At 49.8% G+C, this 18,390-nt stretch overlaps 7 protein-coding genes across 7 annotated transcripts; 3 read left to right on the top strand and 4 right to left on the bottom strand.

Moving 5' to 3' along the window:
• Positions 1 to 918: 918 nt before the first annotated feature.
• APUU_21106A (DUF3602 domain-containing protein) lies at positions 919 to 1,410 on the top strand (the record flags this gene model as incomplete). The annotated part of the gene is made up of 1 exon (XM_041699822.1): positions 919 to 1,410. The coding sequence occupies one exon, from the start codon at positions 919 to 921 to the stop codon at positions 1,408 to 1,410; it is 492 nt and encodes a 163-aa protein (XP_041552868.1).
• Positions 1,411 to 3,034: 1,624 nt separating this feature from the next.
• Positions 3,035 to 4,280, bottom strand: RO4 (actin-related protein ArpA; the record flags this gene model as incomplete). The annotated part of the gene is made up of 3 exons (XM_041699821.1): positions 3,035 to 3,097; positions 3,147 to 3,461; positions 3,513 to 4,280. 3 exons carry the CDS (start codon positions 4,278 to 4,280, stop codon positions 3,035 to 3,037), a joined length of 1,146 nt encoding a protein of 381 aa, XP_041552867.1.
• Positions 4,281 to 4,768: 488 nt separating this feature from the next.
• Positions 4,769 to 5,483, bottom strand: alg13 (N-acetylglucosaminyldiphosphodolichol N-acetylglucosaminyltransferase catalytic subunit ALG13; the record flags this gene model as incomplete). The annotated part of the gene is made up of 3 exons (XM_041699820.1): positions 4,769 to 4,907; positions 4,965 to 5,103; positions 5,159 to 5,483. 3 exons carry the CDS (start codon positions 5,481 to 5,483, stop codon positions 4,769 to 4,771), a joined length of 603 nt encoding a protein of 200 aa, XP_041552866.1.
• A 288-nt stretch (positions 5,484 to 5,771) lies between these two features.
• RSM24 (mitochondrial 37S ribosomal protein mS35) lies at positions 5,772 to 6,989 on the top strand (the record flags this gene model as incomplete). Its single annotated transcript, XM_041699817.1, has 2 exons — positions 5,772 to 6,327; positions 6,391 to 6,989. 2 exons carry the CDS (start codon positions 5,772 to 5,774, stop codon positions 6,987 to 6,989), a joined length of 1,155 nt encoding a protein of 384 aa, XP_041552865.1.
• Positions 6,990 to 7,945: 956 nt separating this feature from the next.
• APUU_21102S (uncharacterized protein) lies at positions 7,946 to 9,620 on the bottom strand (the record flags this gene model as incomplete). Its single annotated transcript, XM_041699816.1, has 3 exons — positions 7,946 to 8,961; positions 9,021 to 9,096; positions 9,177 to 9,620. The coding sequence occupies 3 exons, from the start codon at positions 9,618 to 9,620 to the stop codon at positions 7,946 to 7,948; spliced, it is 1,536 nt and encodes a 511-aa protein (XP_041552864.1).
• Positions 9,621 to 10,993: 1,373 nt separating this feature from the next.
• APUU_21101S (putative chromatin remodeling complex subunit (Chd3)) lies at positions 10,994 to 15,486 on the bottom strand (the record flags this gene model as incomplete). The annotated part of the gene is made up of 3 exons (XM_041699815.1): positions 10,994 to 11,580; positions 11,636 to 15,206; positions 15,268 to 15,486. 3 exons carry the CDS (start codon positions 15,484 to 15,486, stop codon positions 10,994 to 10,996), a joined length of 4,377 nt encoding a protein of 1,458 aa, XP_041552863.1.
• Positions 15,487 to 15,817: 331 nt separating this feature from the next.
• On the top strand, positions 15,818 to 17,575 carry APUU_21100A (TrmH family RNA methyltransferase; the record flags this gene model as incomplete). Its single annotated transcript, XM_041699814.1, has 1 exon — positions 15,818 to 17,575. One exon carries the CDS (start codon positions 15,818 to 15,820, stop codon positions 17,573 to 17,575), a length of 1,758 nt encoding a protein of 585 aa, XP_041552862.1.
• Positions 17,576 to 18,390: the final 815 nt, after the last annotated feature.

The raw sequence follows: 18,390 nt of genomic DNA, 5'->3' as shown, positions 1-18,390 counted from the left end.
GCCACATTCTAGATCTATTCTATACAGAGACTTTGTTGACGTTAAGCACGGAGTCGGATCAACGATCATCAGTCTAAAGTTGAGTTACTGTATGTCGGTGTGCTCACCGTCCAAGCCTTGTATGTAGATTGTTCAGACACGCCGAGAATCATCCCATCGCCAGGGAAACTGAAAGCAGAAGGCGTGAACCAAGAAGCGGTTTTCATTACCCTCACAAAACCACCATAGCTCGGCAGTGTGCGCCGACTACCCCTCTCATTGGCTGAGTCCCGAGATTCTGTTACGTTTCGCCACAGCATTGACTGAAGGGTTGCATGTCAGATGACGGTTAAAACAGCAAGGTGGCCCTTGATAATTCTCCACTGCGTCTGTTTTTGGCCAATAGCCTGCGGACCAGGCATCACCTGTCCAGCCAAAACCTGGTCTCATTGGATGACTGAATCGCCCGCTGTTTTAAGCGCTGGGAATGTGACGGTATTATACGGCGCTGTGACGGGGTCTGATTCCAGATGGATCCTCGATGGAAAAATTGCGCTGCGCACTGATGATGAGCAAACGATGCGCTCCACTGCGGACTCGGCGTGTGACCGGCGTGGTGTGCCTGGAAGGGTCACTGAGTCGGCGCCGACGGGTCTCTGACGACTGTCTGCCACTCATCATGCGCCCAGGGGAATTGCGTGCCATTCTTGGCCCTTGTTGGCTCTAATGGTGGCCCTTGTTTCCATGCTTTCCCCGGAACGTGTCTCCTGGACCCAATCTATATAGAGCTGCCACCCCCGCCGCTGTCTCTGGTTCCTCTCCAGTACAGATCACAAAGAAACGCTCAAGAGTTTTCTCCCTCATCATCCTCGATTTCTGTTCAGATCGTCTGTTGCGTTCATGCATCCCTGCTCAGCATCATAGCATTGATTCTGCACCATGCCTGCCGCCAACTACCGCCTCGTTGAACCGCATCCATCTGTCCCCCACACTAGCCGTCCTGCTCTGCATACGGCTCGGGGAGGCGCTGGCAATGTCATCAATCTGAAGAACACAAAGACCACCGACTCGCGCTCTGCGACCGGTCCTGCGTCTCTTACTCGTCTGGACTCGCGCGTACCTTCCACCTTTACTACCGGTCGTGGCGGCGCCGGCAACGTCCACCGCAGCAGCGAACGCGCCATCTTCAGTTTCGACGAAGAGCTCGAACGTGAAATGCGCCGCGCCGCGCCCGTTTACCACGTCGGCCGTGGCGGAGCTGGCAACATGGTCCACCGTGACAACGACCACGAAAGCATACTCAGCCGCAAGTTCTCTTCAACAAGTCAGACCTCCGCCAAGAGCAATATCTCCACGACAAGTGATCGTGCGCGTGAGGTGGCTCGCCGTGGCCTCGAGAAGGGCTGGGAGAAGATCAAGGGCATGGCGTAGAAGATATACTTTCTTCTTCATCATTCCTGTCGCCTTGACCAACTACCTTTCAGCCGACTTCTTTCCAACGCATCTATCGGCGTTTGGTTTCAACACTTACGACTACACGACTTACGACTACCAAAAAAAGTTCTTGCTTTACATTCTCTCCTTATCTTCGCCACTCTCCAATCTCCAATCGGCATTCAACACTCAAAACGTCGCATTTTACGATTTTAATCCCTTCGCTTCTATCGACAACTCTTACCAATTTTGTTTATCCGTCAACTAAACAAGCAAACTACTTGTCAAATCTATGATACCCCCACATCTGGATAACTTGGTTATCCCAATGTCCTTGGTCATTATGCCCAGGAGCATATTGTACACTTCTATCTTGTTTACCCAAGCAATGACGGAGTCTTGCATTTTGAAGAAATTCTTCAGGTCCATATTTAGCATAGCCCCAATGTCAAACAAACAACCAACAAAGCTCAAACACCTCCTTCCTTAGTCGTAATTCCTCCAAAAATACGTACACCGTAGATCTATCGAGGGTGGTCTTTTTGTCCACGCAGAGTCAAAGAAAATTGAGATGCCGATCACCAATTACGCCATCATTTGTCCCTTTGTATGGGATGATCAACCCCACATAACCTTGAAGAAGAAAAAGAAACAACATACAGTCGGTACATATAGTCCAACCACATGATTTGCATCTGCCTGTTCCTGGATCTTGGCAGCACTCTCTAAATTTAGTTTTGCCATGCCAGTCAATCCTCCAGGCTCCCACCCTTGACATATCCGTCATCTGACACTACTGCCGATTTGGCAAATGGCTCAGCCACGGCCGAGCCCTAGTTCTCTCCGACATCAAATTTCAGCATTTGTCTGCGTCTCTTCGACGCGTGTACTATATTCCATAGCAAGTCAATCATGCTGATCTGAATTAATGACATCCTTATTGTAAAGTCGTCTTTTCTTGTGGGTGACCTCACCCACCGGTTTAATTTGGGTAGGTGGGCCAACGCTCTATAAACAAGGATGCAATCTAGTATACAGCTGGTTTCTATCTCAAGTCAGATTCCATTATTTACATGTAGACGCCTAAGTACGTGGTAGGTCTATCGATATCCAGCCGCTGCAAATTACACAAGGATGAAGAAATCAAGCATGGGGAAGGAAAAGAAAAGAGCCATGCCCCTCTTTGAGACCCATAGCGGCCTGCCTGGTTGAGAAGATACCGCAAGTTTATGGTGATGAGATCGTCCGCCTGCGTAAACCAAGAACAAAGTAATGTGGATGAAAATATAAGTTATTGTGTCCGTATGCATGTATGTATTTGCATATGGACCTCAGTGATGAGTATCAAGAGTCGTCGGTTGTATGAGTGTAACGCCGTTTAAAAGGCTAATATGGATTGATAAACAGGACCTTGGAAAGGAGATGGGGTATCAAAAGCGGCTGTATTCCATCCGCCGGGATAAAGCCAAAATAGGTCGGTCTTCATGCTGAAGCACCCAGTGTGCTCGATGTTTTGCCTTTCTAGTACGTGTTCGAGACTACAGCCTGGGATCCAGCACGACTGTTAAGGGAACAAGGCTGAGCTTCAGGCAGGCTTCTCAATGTCGAGAGTTGCAACATCTTAAGCAAACTTCCGGTGAATGATCTCAGGGTCCTCGTGCCACTCGTCTGCGCTAACCCACATCTACAAGCTGTTAGTTATGAATCCAGAATTAGTGAGTAATAGAGGTTACCTTTCGAAACGTGCTGAGTCCAGCAAGAATACCCCCACCGATCCAGGTCGTGTACTTTCGCTCAGCAGGCGCGGAAATGCGAATCTTCATATCCTCGACGGCTAGTCGCTTGATCTCGCGCATTAATCGATCGGGAAAGTTCTTGCACAGCGTTGACCCACCGGACAGGACAATGTTAAGGTACAGCGACTTCCGGAGGTCGAGATCCGTACGGATGATGGCGTCTTGAACGATTTGGTGTACACCGGGGTATTCGAGGCCAATGAGCTCGGGGTCGAAGAGAATCTCGGGGGCACGGAAACGTTCCTGTCCGATCTACAGAAAGAGTTAGATTGTACTTCCTACATCTCAACGTCCACCACATACCTTGATCTTATGCCCATCCGGCAAAACATAGTCCGCGTACTTCGATTCCGACTTGTGATAGCTGTTCACCCAGTCTTTCTCCTCCCGCTTCGGGTCCAAGGAAACATAGCAGACCTTCTCCTTGATCATTCGTACCACCTCCTTTTCCGCGCTGGTATGGAGCACATTCCCGGTCTTCCGAAGCAGCAGCTGTAATTGTTCTGTCACATCTCTCCCCGCAACGTCAATCCTCCGAATACTATTGGGGATAGCGAAACCCTCAAACACAGGAACCGCATGGGAGACCCCATCCCCTGAATCCAAAACCACACCGGTTGTCCGCCCAGAAGCATAGAGCGACAGTACAGCCTGAATGGAGGTATACAGAGCGGGAACATTGAAGGTCTCGAACATAATCTGGGCAGCAATATCACGGTTCTTGCGCGGGTTAAGCGGCGGTTCGGTAAGGAGGACGGGGTGCTCTTCCGGCAGCGTCTTGAGCTCGTTCTCGTACACATAGTGCCAGATTTTCTCCATGTCGTCCCAATCCGTCACAATCCCGTGTTCTAATGGGTATCGAATTTTCATTAGACCGCGTAATTCCTGAGCACGTTGTCCGATGAAGACGTCTCCTTCTAGACCGCCGGCCATGACCCGCGGGTGTTTTGGCCGACCGACAAACGATGGGAAGTAGCATGAGGGGATTTCCTCGCCGGCGAATCCGGCGCGGATTGTGCCGCTGCCATTGTCTATGACGATAGGGGCGTTGTGAAGGGTGGCCTCAGTCATTGCGGGGGGGGATTGGGCGTGTGAGAGGTGGTCGTTTGGGGGATCGGGGATGTTTGGGAGGAGCGCGGCTTTGTTTGTGAGGCGGCGGCCCCGCGGCCTAGGGGCTGTTGATTGGGGACACGTTAAATTGCGGAGGGAAAAGCGAGCAGTGATGCACCTCAATTATCGAGGTGGTTTGAAAAGGAGAGAATGGGGAAGTAAACTGGTAGGTCCTTGTAAAGAACAGGAGGCTTTCTGTCTGCGCGTTGGCTGCAAACCAACCAAATTGGGGGAAGCCGCAAAGAAGCTCGGGCCACCCCACGTATGGAGTAAACCAATATCAACAACTCAAGTTTTTAGAACAATATCTTCTATAGCACCGGCCTTAATTATATCTGAATACTAAGTAGCCAGTAGATGGTCCCAGGACAAGGTCCAATTCTAGAGAATCGGAAAAAAAATAGCCTCAGCGGCCAATTCGCAATCATTCCAATAAACCCCAACGACTCTCAATCCAAGTAACCCATTTCCTCGGAGACTACACCTGCCAAATCCTGCGGCTGTCTCTCCTGTTTGCCATGAACGGGCGGCCAGCTGAGCATCTTAGTTCGCAAAATCTCGGCGCGGTCGAGGGTCGCAGGCAGCTGTCTATGTATAGTTAGCAATCCCGATGAAGTCAGCCAGCGACGTGGAAGTATACTATACCTATAGTGGCCCCATATCGCATATCCCTCATCCTGGAGTACTCCGGCGAGTTCTTCCTGGTGATTGTCCTGAAGTGTAGGGTTAGGCACCACGACAAGTGGAACACCGAATCTCAGTGCTGCTAAAATGCTGCCAGAACCTGAGCATTCCGTTTAGCCGCAACCTTGGGTTCAAAATTGAGGTTCGATGGTTACCTGCGTGGCTAATGACTAGTCCGCTGCTTCGATTCTCTGAGGGTTTAGCTTGAGCTAGACGCATTTCATTGTCCAGACCTGCTTGGTTGAAATCGAAGCCGTGCACCGTTACGCCATGGCGATTGAGGTCGCCCGGAGGGTACTTTGCGACGAACTCGTCAAAGAGCCGCTGTCCGTCCTTGCCAAACTGGATAAGAAGATCGGTATAATCGCGTTGACTCAAGGCGCTCAGAAAGCCAGGGTCCAGTATCGACTCCAAAAGAAAATGAAAGGAAGCCGTTGCTCCAACTGTCACGAAGCACAGCTTTCTAGCTTGCTGGGCCATGATGGGGTTTGTTGTCACTTTCCCAGTGCTTCGCCCTGTGACTACCTTAAGAAGTTCGCAAAAATGTTGTCATGCAGGTCAAATCTTCATGAAGCATTATCTTCTGAAATGCACCCATGGAGTAGTTACGTGATATAAAGCAAGAGCGGGCATGGCAATCGCAGCGTGAAGGGCCCGTCACAGGATTGCCCAATCTGTATTAGCGTCGCCAAGCCCAGTTCGACATCCGCAAAAAAACAACCACCGAAATCTCTCCAGACCATCAGGAAAGCATCATTGCCTCACACAATGGCCTTATTCGCAAGGTCGCTGGGCCGTTCCGCCCGGCTAATGGCCCGGAGAGCCCCAATCGCCATCCCATACCGTCCTTTTTCCGCCTCAGCTCCGACATTCTTGCCCGAAGACCCCCCCGACCCCGTTCCTCAGCGAGATCCTCGCCCCGAAGACCTGCCGCCTGCGCCAGAGTACTCGCCGGATCTGCTGGCTCCGGAGGAGCGGTCGATGTATGATTTGATGTCTCCGGAAGAACGCCAACAATTCGATGCCGAACAGAGCAAACTTGTGGCACAATATAACGACCCTGCAAGGCGAAAGGCCATGTTTGCGGATATTGAACAGGTAGTGAACGATGTAAATAAGCGGGAGCCTTTTCGATTTACGGACCCCCCAGGAAAAGTCCGTGGTTTCTGGACAAGGAATGAAGATGATGAATTCGGTATTGTTGAAGATCAGGACGATTTCTACGACGACGAAATCACCTCCGCGGCTCACGCCGAGGTTGAGCTGCATCGGGAAGTCAGAGAATATGCTCGGATTGCTGCGTGGGACATGCCACTTCTAAGTAGTAAGCGCGACATAATTTCCTTATGCAAATCGACGGGCTAAACTAACACCTTTGCTCTAATAGAACTAGCCAAGCCCTTCACTCTTCCACCAGAAACCCACATCCTCCGCTTCCGTTACACCACATATATGGGCGAATCCCACCCTGCAGAAAACAAAGTCGTTGTCGAACTATCCACGGCCGACCTTGTCCCCAAGCACCTCACCGAACAGCAGCGCCTAACCTTCCAGAAGCTCGTCGGTCCGCGCTTCAACCCAGACACGGATATTGTCCGCATGTCCTGCGAGAAGTTCAGCACCCGCGCCCAGAATAAGCGCTACCTAGGAGACATCGTCAACACCCTACTCAAGGAAGCGAAAGAAGGCGACTCATTCGCAGACATCCCCATCGACATCCGCCACCACAAGCCAAAGAAGAGACACCATTTCCCGGAGTCATGGGTCATGACACAGGAACGCAAGAAGCAACTTGAGGCCAACCGTGCCGAGCAAAAGCGTCTTGAGCAAGAAAGGCAGGCTGTCGTGGATGGAAACTCGGTCATCGCAGAGGCTGTTCAAGCTCTCCCATCTCTAAACCCCGCCCTGAAGGCTCATGCGACTGCAGAGCGTGAGAAGGTTGCTGTGAAAGTCGGAGGTAAAGGTCAGAAGAAGAAGTTACGCTAGGCGGACTATGGATCCAGCCGCATGGCGATGAATGTCGTACAATCTCTGTATCATTGCAATACTCGGGGACTCGAGGATGGCGCAGGGCCGTTAGACTTGTTTTTTCTCATGCCAATGTACTATATCACTACTATTATTACTTTATTTACTTCCTACATACCTCATGTCTTGATACAGTAGCCAGCAACCTTCTTTTTTTGTTTACATTCTATTTGTTTCCCGCGTGTTGGAACATGCTTCCATTCTCGAATTGCAAAGCAAAAACTTAACCTAACTTCAGACGGCCTCGTTTCCTCTTTTTTTTTCTAATTTTCTTACAATCGCCCGCCGCCATTCCATTAATTCCCCAAAACACACAGTATAAACGGATGCAACTAGTATAGTACATATTCATGCCCACGTAGAAACAACGAAGAGAGATAAACACAAACAAAAAGAAGAAGAAAGTAAACAAGACGCACAGAACAAGTAGATGTAGGACGGGAAGATAATCCAAGCATGGCTACATGTAAAATAGATCTCACCGAGCCTGGCTGCTGCGCTTGTATCCCAAGAACGTACATCGATCTTCACTAGTTCGGTATAGTAGAGAGGAACTAGAGAAGAAAAGGTTCATCTCGCGGTATATCCTGTTCCACCCCATTCGATTCTGTTTCCAAATCGAAACAGCCATATTTTCGCTTCACCAATGAATATACAACATTCATTCCTCTGTTGTGGGAGGCTGTAGGTATATTTATGCGACAAGTAGCCACCACCGTATCGTATCGCATCATATCATACTATCGTATCGTATCGTGAGGTCGATTGAAATAAATGCCTCTCTGCCTTCGATGTTATCGCAGAGAAACTCAAAGAAAAGAAAAGAAACAGATAAACACTCGCGTTGTGTGGAAAGGACTCGATTGAAGTCGGCTTTATAGACCGTAAGAGCGTCCGTATGAGAAATGAGCCCATTACTTCCTTCCGTGGAAGAACATGTCGTCATCTTCGGATACGGATCGTTTTCTGTAGTGCCTCTTAGTTCCGGTTGCACCGAAGGCCTTTCTGTGTCCTTTTTCTTTTCCACAACCTCGGAAAACACCAGGGCTAGGGCCGGAAGACAGAGAAGTAGGAGATTGACCACGAGTGGGGGGCTCCGATGTAGTACTTCCGCAAGCACCGTCTGCCATTGGGCTGGCAAGCTGGGAACCAGTGGTCTTAGACGTCGGGGAGGCGCCACTAGACGATGCTGTGGCCTGGTTATGGAAGCCATGCAAGGAGTCAGTGCTAGTCGGTCCCTGGACACTGTCAGGTATGGCGCCCTGCGTTCCCTGGTACAACCGGCGTGACCTCTGTGTATTCTTGAGGCGGCCACAACCTACAGTGGAGTCAAATGGACCTGTAAAATAGTCTGCACCCGTGAGATTGGGGGTATCGGTAAGAGACTGGAGACTGCGAACTAGGTCGTCATGAAGAGAGTTTCCATATGTATCAAAGCCGGTCTCGGACGGACGGTAGAGCAAGTTATTGTTTGGCATGTAATCTCCATGGACCAAGGAAAGAAGATCGATCTTCTTGTTTCCAGTGTTTAGTTGCCCAGGGGATGTTGTAGGTGTCTGCGCTTGAGGAAACTGAGCAGTAGGTGAGCTCATAGGACGGAACGCCATCTGGGAAGCTCCAGGCAGGGAAGTTTCCTGCTGACGCTGCTGTGTGGGGAGATAGGCTGCGGGCTTCTGTTTGGTAACTTTCTCAACGTTGGAAGGCTCGCCAGTTGCGTTCATTCCCAGCTGGGTAGAATATTGGATTGATTTCAGAGCGGAATCATCCTTCCAAGAGTGACCATTCGAGGTATGAGGGCGGGGATGGCCATGTCCGTTTGGCAAGATACTCGGTATGTTGTGTTTCTCACGATACCAGCGAGGAATGTCTCGTAGACCAAGCTTCTCCAGCATAGAGCGATCATGGGGCATCTCGTGTTTGTAAAGGCATCCTGTTTTTGTATGGGTTAATCAATGTGCGCTGTTTGTCGGGGTTCGATCATAGTCCTACCTTGTTGCTGATAGTCACATTCACCATGGCGTATCCAGTAGGAGCAATACTCCTTCTTCACGTTACGGAAATGGGACTGTCATGGATGGATTAGCATTTTTTGCTGAAAGGGTTTTCAGGCCACCATTGTGTGACTCGGAAGGGTCTGCTACTTACCTGGTGGCCGCTTCCACTTCCAGGACTAGTACCACCGTTGTTGGGAACCAGCCAGCCAGGGGCGGGAGGATTGGTTACCTGCCAGTTCTGAGAAAATCCGTGTTGAAGCAGTACGCTAAGTGCCATGCGCTGGTTATAGGGTATATTTTCGTCGGCGAGGATCCTCATGAGCGAAGACTGCAGGTCATGGTTTCGGGAGCGGTGGTTCGTGCCGCCAGCAGACGAGGGACGACTCGCAATAGCGACAGCGCCTTCAACAGTGTATAACTGGCCGCGCTGGGTCACAGTTCCCAAGCTTGTCATACCTTGTGTCTCGTTTGGAGATAACACACGAGGTGCGCCACGAATGGAAAGATGGGCGGGGAGCTCATCAACTGCAATAACAGGGGTGAGAGTGCCATTGGGGCGGGTACAGAAGAACTGAGGACGCAGCAAAGAGGACATGGTGGTGCGAGTACAATTATCAGTATACTTGGTTCTTTTGTGAAGGCGAAGATGGCAGACGTATCAGGATAGGATGGGGAATGTAGACAGTATAAACGTCTGGAAAAGTGGCGACAAGGGGAAGAGATGGGAGAAAGGAACACAACAAGGAAGAAAGAAAGAACAAGTGAAAAATCAGACTGAGAATATAAATTTGATTTGCGCAATTGTGAATATGGATTATGCCAAAGCAGACCTGAGCAAATTGCGCGCATAAGAACCAGGGCCAGATTCACTATTGTAGGGAATGAAGAGACCAACACAAGGGAAGCGGGGATTTTCTCTCCCTCTTTCTCTCTGCCCATGAGTAGTAGGCTGACGGGAATGAGAGCAATATATAATGGAGGCAGTGGTTTTTGCGGTCATCCTCCGTTCAAAGAGGACTTATACAGCGGGATACGGGTACGAAAAAGAAAGCAATTTACAGGGCAATCAGGAACTCTCCAGGTATTTCAGAACTGGGATGTCAAACAGAGAATGGAAAGGAAGAACAGACAGCAACCCCCGAAATGATAGCAAAAGAAAGCCACTTCGCGCTGCCAGTGTTTGTCGATGGGTCGATTAGCTGGCCAGTACCACCATGCCCCGGCCGCCTGCAGGACTGGCTCTTTCTCTTCGTCATCCTAACTGCTGGTTCCCAGGGTTGATTTCTTTTGTTCCGTGTACCTATCCATTTTTCTGGAACGACAGGCTTCGAGCCCCATCCTCAGTTTGTCCCTTGCCTTGCTTTCTGGGATGGCGCTTGCTCGCTTCTCGATCCATCATCGCTGGGTCCGTTGGGCCATAGGGTAACACACCCCGTAAAATCTCTGGAGGATCGTCAGGACCGCAACAGTGGACTCGTAGAGTTTCCCCATCAATTGAAGAACAAAAGGGCCCGGGGAATCGTGGATTACTGATATGAGAAACATGGAAGGAGTGGAGTGGAGTGGAGTCTCATTCACCGTTGGTGACACAGTCAACCTCGAGACCTTCTGCTGGCTTCAAAACTCAAACGCCATCCCCTGGAGTTATCCATCCGGGTTGTTGAAATGCGACTCGTGCAGCCAAATGCGGCCCACTTTCGCTGCAGTGTTTGGCCGAGATGGATATACGACGAGTTTTCGTGGCATTCGAATGTTCTCCCGAGGCCGAAGATATATTTTTGCTACCGCTGCGGGCTATATTCCGAAACCACCAACCTTTGAATCTTCCTTTTAGATCCAATGTCTCTTCGTCATTTGCTTCATGATATTAGTATTCTATATGTACAATAACGCCTAATGCGCCCAATACTCGCTAAAAAAAAAAAGGCCGCCCATCCGAGTGTGCATCCAAAGGCAGCATGGAAATAATCACTGCTTCCTATGTGATAAATAGTTGCTCAAAGCACTGTACATCTCAACATCATCCGTGTGAGAGCTCACTGGGCCGGGCGGGGGGTACTTCCTGTTTACATACCCATTCGTAGGACGCCCAGTGAGATCTATGGTCGGCTGCCTAGGGGGAGGGATGCCAATTCCCTGAAAAACGGTGGCTTGTGTAGGAGCGGCGGTAGCTGTGGTAGGGCTCGTGGGACTACCTGCAGCCTTACCGGACACTCTTCTTTTGCGCTGCGCGAGATCGCCTTTGATGCCATAGCAATACTTTTTGGCCAGCGCTACAAGGTTCCGGTCTTCGTTGCTCTGTTTCAACGCTTCTAGCATCCTTGTAACCTGTATGTCAGATCTCAAGTGTGGACAGGTGCGAGCATGGCCGAAATGTGCGAGCCCGCAGAGACCGCAGTGTTCAACCCCTGCCACTTTCAACGGGCAAGATCCAATAGGATGGATGCGACCGCAAACAAAACAAGTTTCCCCATTCTGATCCATATGGCCGTCCATCCCTATGCTGTTGGGTGTTGGCGGTTCGGGTGGAGGCACAACACGCTGGAACGGGCGGACTGTGAATAGTATTAGGTCTCTTGGCTCCATTATTCATATGGGAAGGACAATTACCTTTGCGCTTTTTGGCAGGTCTACCCTCAAGATCGCTAAGCGCTTCATCATCCGCTCCATCCATGCTGTAATCCGATTCCACCGCAGCTTCATCTCCATTGAAATCAGCATCACTTTCAGCATCATGGTTTGCACGTGGCTTCGCCGGTGAAGGATCGGCTTCGGTTGTAGTGTAGTCAACGGTCGTCCTTTTACGTTTACCACGGCCAAGAATTTCTGCTTTCTTTCTCGCTTCCTCGGCTGCGGCCAGCTCGCGTTCCTGTAGAATCTTCTCCCAAGTTTTATTGCTTGTGTTTGGATCTTCTTCCGTAACCCGAAGTTGGTCATCAAGCTTTTGACCATCGTTCGCCCAAACGCGAGCAAAGCCAAACGCGGAACCGGGGGCTTTCTCATCTGGTGTTCTGGCTTGTTCTACCTGGCTGCGATCAAGAAGCTTGTCAACAGACTCGGGAGTGTAAATAATGTCTCCAGAGTCATCATCGTCGAATAACGCCCTCGCTCCATGGCGGAGAATGGATTCAAGGTCTTGTCCATCATCCTCTCCAGCGGTCATTCGGTCAATTAGAACGTGATCAAGGACCATCTTCTTCTTGCCGATTTGCATGATTTTTTCCTCGGCGCTCCCCCGAACCATCAGCTGGAAGACCAAGACCTTGTTCTTCTGCCCTATACGATGAGCACGAGACAAAGCTTGCATGTCTTGATGTGGATTGAAATCAGGGTCCATGATAATAACGGTATCTGCAGTAGCAAGGTTGATACCCACACCACCCGATCTGGTTGAAAGAAGAAAAGCGAAGTACGGCGAATTCGGCGCGTTATAATCGTCAATCATCTTCTGTTTTTCTAGCGAAGTCATTCTCCCATCAAGACGTCGATGCGGAAGACCTAGTCCATCGAGAAAGTCCTCCACGACATCCAGATTTTCGAGGAATTGGCTGAATATCAAGACTCGATGGCCCCGTGATTGGAGTTTCGGTAACATTAGCTCTAACAGTTGAAGTTTCCCGGCCGCATCCACTAAATTTCGGTGAGCAATGTCGGGATCATCGGTGCGCTCTTCAATTGCTTTACTGTATATGAAAGGGTGACATAGGCACTTTCGTAGCTGCATCAAAATGTTGTTCAGATTGTGCCGGTCGTTCTGTTTGAGCGGCTGGTCCTCGTCCTCGTTTCTTTGAAATATCGCCTTGATCAGCTGTGGATTTTTGGCAAGGATGGACTTGTAAAGTTTCTTCTGTAGAACAGACATAGTAGCAGGAACGATGATCTGAGCAATCGGGGGGAGAAAGGTCAACACTTGAGCTTTTGTCCGGCGCAAAAAGAACGGCTTGATTAGGCTGTGAAGTTCCGGGATATTTTCTTTCGATAAAGTCCCATATTTCTCCTCCAGTTCTTCTGCATTTTTAGTTTGATCACAGAATTGAAGAAGGTTGAATAGCTCCTTTGTGTTATTCTGCAAAGGAGTACCGGTCATCAGAACTTTGAAAGGAAAGTTCATTTTTGATAGTCCTTCGTAAATTTGGCTCTTGTCGCTTTTAAGTCGCTGCCCTTCGTCGACAATAAGTCCGGCCCAAGGGATCCTTGACAATACTCTCCGAGAAGAATCATCCACCATTGTTTCATAGGACGTTATGACAACATGGCATTTGAGGTCAGGATCACCTCTAATGAACATTTCATGCTCTTGTGCTAGCTTGCGCGCTAATGATGACCCGTAATAAGTGACCGCACGTATTGAAGGGACCCAGGTTTTGAACTCTTTTCGCCAATTTGGGCAAGTCGAATTGGGCACAACAATGAGAAAGGGCCAGCACTTATGATCTTGGATCAAGGTTGCCAGCAAAGCTATCACTTGAATAGTTTTACCGAGACCCATCTCATCAGCAAGGATGGCATTTTGTTGTTGGAACCACTTATAATAAAGCCAATTCAAGCCATCTTGTTGGTAATCCATGACTTCACCACCAGTCATGACCTTTGGTTGGGCATCCTTTTGTCTAAATTTTTGTTTCCTGACACTTGCAAGATGTTTCCGTAATGAGTTTTGATTTGGTGTGCTAATGTAGGGTTTCTTGGCCCAATCTGCGTACGCAGATTTGAAGTCTTCCCAGCTTTCAGAATCGCTGCGCTCCGGAGGGACTTCCCAAACCGCATCCTCGTACGGCAATCCTTTGAACTTAACATAAGCCTCAGAGACATTGTCCACACGCTCTAGATCGGCTTCGTAATCATCTCCATACAGGTGAAGATCATCATCGGCATGCTTGACGTCAAAAAGAATATCAACTCGCAGATAATCATCTGGAATTGCCTCCTCGGTGGTCATTCGTGGCAGCTGACTTCTATCTGATTTCAAGAAAGCACGCCGCATCACCGGGTTGATATAACCCCAGACCCAGCTACCGGGCATCCATGTACAATGAGCGTAAGACTTGTCCTTCCATTTTATGAGGTACTCCTTTTCCAATTCAGAGGTCTTGGGGGGTTTCTTGGAGGCGGTACTCATCGGTCGCCATGCGACCATGGCACTGACTTCCCCGGATAACGAGACGCAATCAGTACAACGCCATGAGGATGTGTCGAAACCGGGGAGGAGATGATCAAAGTGGAATGACCTGTGGCATGCACAACATCTGAAAAGCAAATTCTCGGGGTTATTGACGAGGTACGACCCAACTGTTGTAATTGGATCTTCGCCACCGTTCTCCTGGCGCAGTTGTTGTTCTTGCTTGGATGTTAGGCGCTGTCTGAGAGGCTCCGACATTTTCCCTCTTTTATTGCACCCAGTACAATATCCCTGATGGGGAAATTTGGGATCTTTCGTGTGAGCCGAGCCTAGACAACGACGACACTGAAGGATAAATTTATCGCTTGCAACCTTGGTAACAAGGTGCTCTCGCGCAGTTCGTGGGCCTAAGCAAACCTGATGGTAGGCATCGGTACAGCCCTGGCAAAAAACAAGAGACCCTTTGTCGGGATGATCTCCCCTGATCGAGCAGACTTCGCATTTATTTCGATGGCGGGATCGAAATGGATCTCCCGACGGTATCTTCTCGAACTTCTCTTTTGCGCCTACGTATTTTTGGTGTTTGGAAAGCACAGCTTCATATTCTGAAATGTCATCTTCATACACCTCACGAAGATTTCGTCTGAGTGTTTTCCGGTGTCGAGTAGAAGCCCTCGTGCCCTTGCGTACGCTAGAATCCGAGTCGTCGCTATCCAGGGCGGTTCGGTATTGTGGGCGTTTCCTTAACCCAGTTCGCCTCGACCTAGACACGACAAGGATATCCTCGCTAGAATCGGATTTAGTCGCTTCTTCGTCGTCGCTGCTAATGGCACCGAAGAACTCGGTGAATTTTGTTTTTTTGGCGCGCCGTGATGGCCTGGTCTCATCCAAATGAGACTCGGAAGCGGAGCTTTCCACCTCTACTTCGTCCTCATTTTCTTCTTCGCTTTCTGACTCTGCTTCCAACTCGCTAGTAGGTGCGCGATATGGGACACGTGAATTCTGAAAAGTCGAAATCGCGTCTGCGCCGTTTTCAAATGCTTGAAGGGTGGAGGAGGTTACCTAAGTACGAAGACGGTCATGAGTTATGAGCTGGAATAGGGGAAATGAATTAAATACATACAACTTGAGTTTCACCACTTTCTAATTTGATGCGATACGAAGGCTCAAAGCTTGCTTCTGACGATACCTCTTCAATGATATATCGGACGTTGAAATGTCCTGGAAGCCATTCATATTCCTCAAGGTTGGAGATAATAGGGACTTCAACGGCGGTCTTCCTGGGTCCAATCGGCTGATCACAGTCCGTTTCTCGCTTGGAGTCAAAACCGAAGCTCTCCATCTTCGCATTTAAAATAGTTGCTTATCGTCCGCGGGGCGGAATTGAAGCGGAGTGGAGAAAGTGAGAGCTAGCAGCGGGCATTGAAAAGATAGCGCGAAAACACCGAGGTGGAAAACAAGGAGTGACAACCCCAGCAGGAGAGAAGTTTGTGTTGACCCCAGCTTGCTCCTCGATCCCTCGATCCCGCATTGTTGAACGATCCGCGTCCGTACGCGATTTCCGAGGCCACGGAAAAACAATAATGCGGCTTATCTTATCAGCGATAAAGGAAAAATATGGGCATTTTGAAGGCCCCAAACCTTTATGAGCTCCTGGAGAAAACAGAGAGGCCATGATGTCTCTTAGATCTCCGCTGAGGGCATTCCCGACCTCGCTTCGGATACCGCTAATCTCCGGGACTTCGCGAAACTGTCTCAGATATGCCTCACTCAATTCTGCCATCGGCCGCGGGATTCGCAGATCACAGAGTGTAGAGGATCCCAGTAACCTCTCTGACGACAACCGTGACCATTCTCGTGACGAGAGATCGTCGTTTAGGCCACGGGATAACCGGAGAGACAAAGAAGGCCGTGACGGATTTTCAAACCCCGAATTTCGAAGAGACACTTTTAATCGAAAAGGAGGCTTTCAGGGATTGCCTCACGAATATCAGCGAGATCGGGCTCCGCGAAGATTTCGTACCGAAAATGATTCTGTAACTGCAACCAGGCGTCATCAGCAAAACTACAATCCAACTACAGACGCGCGAAGCAAGCACCGTGCAGGCCAAAATGAATGGAGGAGAAAGGAAGGCCACCCTGGGCCTCCAGCGCAAGGGATTGATGAAGACGAATTCATTCGGACAGGCAACTTTCGTGCATTGCCCCTTGAACACCAACGGTTTAAAAGTGCTCTGAAGCCGCGCGACTACCAGGAATCCCATTCCGTGAACAAGAGCCGCCCATCGTCGCAACATAGCTCCTCGGCCCCCTCTCCACGTAAGGAACGTTCGCGCCAAGATAAACTCGCAGCGCGCCATAGGGCTACAGAGAAGAAACCCGAACGAGTGAAAGAACATGTCAAAGTCCCGGATACAATCCCATACACCACGCCCGCCTCCGAGTTCATTTATGGAACCACGGCTGTTGAAGCTACATTGCGCTGTAGCCAGCGGCAACTATACAAGCTCTATTTGTACCAGGCAGCCGAAGAGGAGGAACTAAGTAATACTAAAGTAGTATTGCGGAAACTTGCTCTGTCAAAGAATGTCAAAGTTAAGTTGGCATTTGCCGAATGGGACCGATTACTCGACAAAATGAGCGCAGGGAGACCCCATAACGGCTGTATCCTCGAGGCGTCACCCCTTCCGCGAACGCCTGTCCAAGCGCTCAAATCCGTTGAACTCGAAGAGGCTCAATTCCGAGTGGAACTTGCACCACAAACCAGAGAAGAAGCGAGTGTCAATGGTACGAATGACCGCATAACAATCAACTTTTCGGCTGCCCAACAATATAGGAGACAGCCACTCGTCCTTTTACTTGATGGTGTAGTCGATCCAGGAAACTTAGGCGCTATACTTCGCTCCGCATACTACCTTGGGGTCGATGCCATTGTCTTCGCCGGTCGAAACTCGGCGCCTCTGTCCCCAATAACCATCAAGGCCTCTGCCGGCGCCGCCGAGAACATGACTCTCCTCGAGGTTAAGAACGAGGTAGAGTTTATTCAGCGTTCTAAAGCCAACGGCTGGCGATTTTATGCTGCAGATGCTCTTAGCTCGGACGCTACCTATCTGGATCCTACTTCGCTCTATGACAGCAACCCTGTGACAGCTGGCGAGGGCGAACCTGCGGCTGGGAGCCCTATCGGCCAATCACCCAGCGTCATCATGATGGGCAACGAAGGCTCTGGATTAAGCAACCATATCAGATCACAGGCCGATTCTATTGTGAGCATTCCCGGCGCTAGGATAATCCCTGGCATCGGAGCCGCGTCGGATCCTGCTCGAGTCGACAGTCTTAATGTGAGCGTCGCTGCGGCGTTGCTTATGGAGAGGTTCCTCCGCGTTCCGCTTGGAGTTAGCCCTGTGCCGCGAAAACAGACTACTCGATGATTGACGGCGGGGTTTTACTGTGTATTACTATTGTCATATGGTGTATTTTTATTGTTCGAGAGCGTCTGTTGCATATATTCATCTCTTCTTAGGTATTAATTAACCGGCAAATCTTCTCGCATCTATAAGTTATACAACGCTTTTATCATTTGTTTTTTTTGCAGAGGCATTGATATGCTAAGTTAGTAGATTGATAGTGCAGTCAGTGTCGAACATGCCATTTTCGAGTATTTGTCAGCGGAGTCGAGACGAGGTTAGCGAGTTATGACCTATAACTGTCTCACGCTGTCTCGAGTCAGTCAAAGAGCATCAACGAGGAACAAATTAGAACACGTCCTCTTAACGCGTCCCAGACTTGCCCAGTGACGCTAATCAGCAGAGCCATCGTCTGCACCAGGGTATCTTATCCGGCGATGGAATTGACCTATCATCTCATGTCCAGGGCTGGCCCTCGCTAAGTCCAGATGAGTACGGGTGCATGCAGATGCAAGTGCCAAAGAGGCACAGTTGCCCAAGCCCAAAACTCAAACTCGCCACAGCGATGAAATCCGGGAATGCACCCAGAATAAGCATGCAGTCAGTTGCTTCTGTCCCAGAAGCTCCAACCCGACCTATCGGGTCGCCCTCCTTCGTGCTCATCGAGGACTCGCATATCCTGGATGGCGATCTATTGCGGAACGACGAATAGGACTTCCTGCTCACATTAAGGAGTTGATGAAGCCAGACGTCAAGAGGGAGGATTTGGGGGGTTGGGATTGGTGTCCACGGCGTGATTGCGTATAACGCGGGCGCTAGGATGTAATGTTCTTCCTGTC

Source organism: Aspergillus puulaauensis, chromosome 2 (assembly GCF_016861865.1).
Source record: "Aspergillus puulaauensis MK2 DNA, chromosome 2, nearly complete sequence".
Classification (NCBI taxonomy): Eukaryota; Fungi; Ascomycota; class Eurotiomycetes; order Eurotiales; family Aspergillaceae; genus Aspergillus; species Aspergillus puulaauensis.
The sequence above is the reverse complement of the archived record's forward strand: the minus strand, read 5'-3'. Positions and strand labels throughout refer to the sequence as shown.